The sequence below is a fragment of the Mirounga leonina genome, unplaced genomic scaffold, assembly GCF_011800145.1.
Source record: "Mirounga leonina isolate KUSES-001 unplaced genomic scaffold, KU_Mleo_1.0 Mir_175, whole genome shotgun sequence".
Lineage (NCBI taxonomy): Eukaryota > Metazoa > Chordata > Mammalia > Carnivora > Phocidae > Mirounga > Mirounga leonina.
The window spans coordinates 16421761-16428499 of NW_023270453.1; the positions used below are offsets into that span (position 1 = coordinate 16421761).

Below are 6739 nucleotides of genomic sequence, written 5' to 3' on the forward strand. Positions count from 1 at the left end.
CCGGGCTGGCAGCCATCTGTCACCAGCCCCAGGAGAGCGCCCACCGCACAAAACACTGCCTCCCTTTGGCACTGAGGTAACCTCTGCGGGGTCCCTTTGACCTCGGGGGAATGCCGGCAAATGCAGGAATAACCATGTCAGTGGCTTTGACGTCACACGTGCTGGACGGGCAGTTCGCACCCTCCTGTCGCCGCCCCTATTCCTGTCACCCCAGAGTGATGGAAACGGGCGACCAGGTGCCTTCCCACCTGTAATCCGCTCGGCGCTCCGGGGGCTCGACTGACTTCCCCATTTTATTTGAAATAAACGTTGAAGATTTACCTTCTGTAGGCTTCTCTCTTTTCACTCTGCTCTCCAACGCAAGGTTTCGTGGCCTTTGCAAAAAGCATGAAAATGGAGATCCCGCCTCATCTAAACCCCAGACGCAACGAGGATCATTTCAGCGGGAAGCAGAACAAAAGGAGACGTGACAGGGATGCAAGCATTTTATTATTCCCCTGTGCTTCCTTCTCCCTCCCGCTCAGATTTCCCTCCGTGAAGCTGAACACACACGTGTTACAACTAACCCCAGTTTTACTCCCAGCTGCAAAGGATGAATCACAGACAAGAGAGCGCCCCGTGGAAAGGGGGTGACGTTTCTCGGGGAAGCCCGATCGCAAGTGTCAACATCTCCAGCAGCCCCTCACCTAGGCCGGTTCCCTCCCACCCGCCCCAGTGAGCGGCAGATGGAGCCAGGGAGGCTCCGGAACCGCTCCCTGGCGCTGGGGGCTCCCGCGGCCCCGCCCCAGTGCTGAGCGCCTTCCAGGGGTCCGGCCAAGGGCTCTATGATGTCACCCTCCCCAGTGGCCAGTGGGACTCGCTGGTCCTCTGCCCACTGTCCATGCAGAGCAATGTCACTGCTGCTACTGATAGGCAGAAGCACCTGGCGTTTGCTGGGCTGGGGGTGGCCCATGTCACCCGGCTGGGAAGAGGGAAAAGGGGACAAAGGGAGGCGCACAAAGGTGGGCAGAGTCACCTGGAACGGAGAAGCGGCCCGAGGGACGCAGGGAGCAAGGCCGGCCCCAGGTTCCCACAGCGCCAGGCCCGGCCCCTCACTTGGACACCAGCATGTGGACGAACTCCTCATAGTTCACTTGCCCGTCCCCGTCCACGTCGGCGACCCGGATCATCTCGTCCACCTCCTTGTCACTCAGCTTCTCCCCTAGCCTGGTCATCACGTGCCGCAGCTCGGCCGCACTCACCAGGCCGTTGCCGTCCTTGTCAAAGACGCGGAAGGCCTCTCGGATCTGCTCCTCGCTGTCCCTGCCCCTCAGCTGCCTGGCCATCATGCCCAGGAACTCGGGGAAGTCCACGGAGCCGTTGCCGTCGCGGTCGATCTCGCCCACCATGTCCCGCAGCTCGGCCTCCGTGGGGTTCTGGCCCAGGGAGCGCATGACGGTGCCCAGCTCCTGGGTGGTGATGACACCGTCCCCGTCCTTGTCGAACAGGCAGAAGGCCTCCTTGAACTCGGCCACCTGTTCCTCGCTCAGCTGGTCGGCCATGGAGGGCGGGCGGCGGCCGGCTCTGGTGGCGGCGGTGGTGGCGGCCGGCGGGGCTGCAGGACAGGTGGCGGTGTGTGGGGCACCCGCTGGCTGGCCGTCTGGCCCGGGCTTGACTGGCGGGCGCTTAAGAAGGAACAGGGCTCTCGCTCACATGCAGACTCCCCGCCCTGCGTTTGCCCCAGGCCGGGCGCTGTTGGAACAGGAGTCCGGCACCAGGAATGAGGCCGGCCGAGGGTTGAGCTGACGCCAGCGCCGGAGTGTGTGTGTGTGTGTGTGTGTGTGTATGGCTCCCCGCCCACTGCACTGGGAGCCGGCAGGAACCCTCGTGAGGACACCCACAGGGAGGGTGGCCTGCCCAGTCCGCCAGAGACTGGTCCGGGCCATTCCTTCTGGAATTGTCTCTGTCCTGTCTTCAGACCCCACGCTCCCGAGAACAGCCAGCTTCCCTTCAGTGGAGGTTCAGAGCAGGATGAAAAGCAGAAGTTGCCTTTGCCTGAAGGGAACTTCCTCCCTGTGTCTTTGCTTTCCAAAGCCTGAAAGCCTCCGGGTTCCCAAGAGGGTTTACAGAGAAGGAACAAGGTTTTCTTCTTCAGGGGGAAGCACTGTCTTCTTATCTTCAGAAGAAACATGAATGGAGACAGATTTCCTCCTACTCATGCATTCCTACATGTGTATTGAGGGCCTACTCTGTTCAGGGACTGTTCTAGAAGCTGGGACTAGAGCCACAAATCAGACAGGCAACTCCCAGTCCTCCAGAAGCTTCTCTTCCCTCTGCGAGATGGCTAGCTAGCGAGTAAACTAACAGGTGAGATACTTGGATATTGTGACAAAAACCATGAAGGAGATTGAAATCGCTTCCACAGTAGATGGTCAGGGAAGGCTTCCTTGGGGCGGCAAGTGAGGGTGACCTGAGGGGAGAAGGTGCTGTCCAGGCAGGGAGGCTGAGTAGGCTCAAGCCTACGGGTAGCAGAGGGCTTGGCATGGTCAAGGGACAGAGAGGTGGCCGGCGTGGCTGCAACCTGATGGATAGGGGGAGACGAGGACATGAGGAAGGCGCAGGCTTGGGAAGAGGCGGTGGGGGATTCATGTTTTACTCTCTGATTGACAGCAAGATATGCAAAGGCAGGTCTGGAAGTCTGGACCCCTCATTTTGGGGTAGCAGAGCAGAAGAAAGGGGTGTTTTTAAGAGGAGATATTCTTAAGAAGGCAAAGTATGATACTCACTGAGCACAGACTCCTGCTCCCAACTCCAGGGAAGCCTGGGAAAATGACCACCCCCTGAGTGAGAAAAGGTGGCTTTGCCTGTGGGAATCCATGAAAATTCAAACTGGGAGAGACCCTGGAGAACCACCACAATACTGCAGGAGAAGGACAAAGCTGGACTTCGAGACTCGCTGTAAGCCCACAGTAATCAAGATGGCGCCGTTGCCCAAGATCTAATCTTGGGATCGATGGAACAGAAGCATAGAGGGCCAGAAAGAGACCCACACAATACAGTCGACTGATCTTGGACAGAGGAACAATAAGAGGGAGAAAAAATAGTCATCTCAACAAATGATGCTGGAACAATGGGACATCCATGGGCAAACAGTGAATCTAGACACAGACCTTACACCCTTCCCAAAAAGTAACTCAAATGGATCACAGACAAAATGTAAAATGCAAAACTGTAAAACTCGCAGATGATGACATAGAAAGTCTGAACGACCTTGGGCTTGGCAATGATACCAGCTCATCCAGTTTGGGTCTGGGTTGGGTTTAGATAGGACATCCAAGGCATAATCCATAAGAGAAAGAATTGATAAACTGGATGTTATGGTCTGAATGTGTCCCCCCCAAATTTCATAAGCCAAAATCTCACCCCCAAAGGGATGTATACATGAGATCATACAAGCGCAGTAGCAGGAAACAGAAGATGAGACACCAGACAAAGGCGTGGAAGTGGCACGGCGTCCTGGAGAACCAGGGACTAGCAGCACGGGAGAGTGTGTGCCTGATGGACCCGTGCGGTCTGGTCTTGCTTCCTGCCTACTTCACCCGCAAGGGGGTACGTGGCCAGCAGGTGTCTGCAGGTTTCTGGATTATGGCGTCATGGCCCCAACATCCAGCCCTCGCCCTAAGCGTGTTCTTCAAAAAGGCACATTGAAAGAGAGGTCACTAAAGGATTTTAAACAGAGCTACTCATGACTCACAAAGGAGAGTGCCGGGATGGGCTACAATGTGGCGCCTCGCTAGTTAGGAAACCAGCACTTAGTTCACGGGCTTCCGCAGCCTTCCCCAGGCATACAGTCTTGATCTTAGGACCCATCTAAACATTTAAAGTGATTGAGGACCCCAAAGAGCTTTCGTTTGTGTGGGCTACATCTATCAATGTTTACTGGATTTGAAATTACAGCTGGAAAAACGTTACATATTGAAATGTATTTTTCTATATTTATTTGCAACTTAAAAAAAACAGAAATAAAAAACTCATATTAACATAAATAATATCGTTTTATAAAAATAATTATAGTTCTAAAACAAACAAAAATAGGAGATGAGTGGCACGTAATAAAAATAATTTTGCACGTCTCTCCCTCTGTCCTGTTTTGTAGGAGCAGGTCTGCAGATGGGGGGCAGATTTGGGGGCAGATGCTTTGATTTGAAGTGTGGGATAACCCAGCTTCACACAGACATGCAGGTGGAAAAGGAGAGAACATGCAAATGACTCTCTCAGAGACTGGTGGATGTTCTTCTTTGATAACTGTATCAAAACTGGGCACGTGGTGGTTTCTCAAAGGTTAGCTGTAGTGTGGAATCTGAAACCATGTCAGTGAACCTTTTTGTATGTCACATTAAAATCCACTGGTCACTCGCGTGCTTTGTGATTTTGTCACGCGATGCATTGGTCATTTGGGCAATATTGGTTCACCGAGTTCTGCAGATCTTCCGCATGCTGAACCATTGCAAATATAATTTAAAAAGTCACATTCATTCATATCCTATTAGAAAAGTAGCCAAAAGTCTCAAGCTCACAGGGGCACATACGAAATTTCCAAAATTCTGATTTTCATTTGAAAGCGCAACTATTATCACTGATAGCAAATATTATCGGTTGTTTTTCTTGAAGTGACAGGCTCACTTCATCCATTTTTGAGAAAGTGTCTGCCAAATACCCAGGCTGAGCAACAACACTTGTCATATCAGCTATTCTTTCCAAAAAAAAAAAAGGCAGTCCATAAACAAGGCTCACCCCATTACTCACGGACTCACATGGTGCTTTTCCTATGGCAACCACTGTTTCTCCATGTTCAGCAGCATATTAAAGATACGCATGCAAGGGTGGAGATATAATAAAATAATTTCACTACTCCAGAAACATTCTTAAGTGAAACTGGCTTTTTTTTTTTTTTTCAACTGAGACTCTGTGGCAGCGAAGAATATAATGATTGTTAGTACAGGAGCCTCGATGCCTGGTGATTTTATGCACCATTGCTTTGGTCTTGGTGCAAGATGTCAACACAGTGAAAAAGGCAAATAATGTTTTGGTATTATTAGGAGAATCGTTTTGACCTCCCAGGCCCCCTGAAAGGGTACTGGGGGCACCCTTCCCCTACATGGATCCTTGGAACACTCTTGGAAGACCACACTGGTGGAGTATTGAGAACCAAGTCTGAACCGAGTATAGTACTCCCCGGGCTGGAGGTGAGAGGTACCGAGGACACTGGAATCTTGGCAGGGACAGTGTTGGCCCTACAGAATACAGTATTAATGAAGACCCCAATCCACCCCAATCATTCATGAAGACACCCATCAACGGGACTGCCTGCTACAGCTGCTTCCTTTGAAGAGTAGAGGACCCGAGGTACATTCTTCTATCTGAATTGGTGTCATGGTAGTTTTTTTTTTTTTAAAGATTTTATTTATTTATTTGACAGAGAGAGACACAGCGAGAGAGGGAACACAAGCAGGGGGAGTAGGAGAGGGAGAAGCAGGCTTCCCGCGGAACAGGGAGCCCGATGCGGGGCTCGATCCCAGGACCCTGGGATCACGACCCGAGCCGAAGGCAGACGCTTAATGACTGAGCCACCCAGGCGCCCCATGGTAGTTTTTGTTAAAAAGAGTTCACGAAGCACCCTCGGGGATCTGCCTCTGCTACTCGGGGCTCTGAAGATACACATCAGGATTCCCCACTCTTGTCACTCCTCCCATGCCTGTGCCCTGTGAGAATGCCTATGGCTGAGAGTGGCCCTGAGAACTCTCTTATTCTGGATTAAGCCATTCACCAGCCCTAACAGTTGCTCCTCGACCAGCCCCCAGTAAGAATAGAAACACCTTGTCTTAGTGTGTTCAGGCCGCTACAACCAAACGCAACAAACTTGGGTGGCTTCCAGACTTGGTGCATGACCCAGCTCTCGGAGTGACTTTTGATCAGTCTTGTGTGAATCATCCAGATTCCTCCAGGGCTGTCCTGGGCTGGGCACTGGGCGGGAGTGGAGTTTGAGCTCAGGGAGGAGACTGTTGCTCTGGATCCCAGCTGTGAGCTGTTTGATTGAAATCTGATAAGTAACCGAGTGACATCATGGTTTAGGAGGCTGGTGCGGGACGTGAACACCCTTTCCTGCGTTTGCAGGGCACCGTGTGTTACCTCCCGCTGGGTCATAAAGGGAAGGAGTGGTTCAAGTTTATGATTGGAGGCCTCACCTGCAGAATGAAGGTCACTGAGTCCAGGGGAAGCAAACAAGAGACTGTTTGGAGAGTTTCTTGGATCTTCTTGGGTCAGTGTGTCCTCAAGTCAGCGCCCACTGCTTTTACCCAGCAGCAGGCTTATGAGAGCACCCTCCAGGGAAGCCCCCGGTCCACCCCGTGCCAAGCCCCCCTGCTGGGTATCTTCAAGCTCCTTAGCAGCTCGACTGCTGAGGCCAGTGCCTCCGGGGACTTTGAGCACCTTGCTCAGCACATGTACGCAAGACGCAACAGCAGGGACACAAAGTGACTTGTATTTAATTACTGACAGCCACTTTGACTAAATCAGGATGAAATGATCACCCCCCAAAAAAGCAAAGTAGTACAAAGTCCCACAATAAAGATAGCCAAACACATTAAAAATCTCTTCCCAGACTTCCTGTTTTCCTGGGAAAAGGGCAAAAAAAATTTTTTTTATGACACCTGCTGGGATTGGTGACTTAGCTCAGGTCACTCATCGTGCTCACTGGTGC

The 6739-nt window shown here is 52.0% G+C and overlaps 1 protein-coding gene across 1 annotated transcript; it reads right to left on the reverse strand.

Moving 5' to 3' along the window:
• Window positions 1-722: 722 nt before the first annotated feature.
• On the reverse strand, window positions 723-1852 carry CALML3 (calmodulin like 3). Its single transcript, XM_035021728.1, has one exon. The coding sequence runs from the start codon at window positions 1539-1541 to the stop codon at window positions 1092-1094; it is 450 nt and encodes a 149-aa protein (XP_034877619.1). The 5' UTR covers window positions 1542-1852; the 3' UTR covers window positions 723-1091.
• Window positions 1853-6739: the final 4887 nt, after the last annotated feature.

What these genes read in the sequence shown, in the direction of transcription:
- CALML3 (XM_035021728.1), bottom strand. Translation starts at nt 1,541, where the DNA reads ATGGCCGACCAGCTGAGCGAGGAACAGGTGGCCGAGTTCAAGGAGGCC.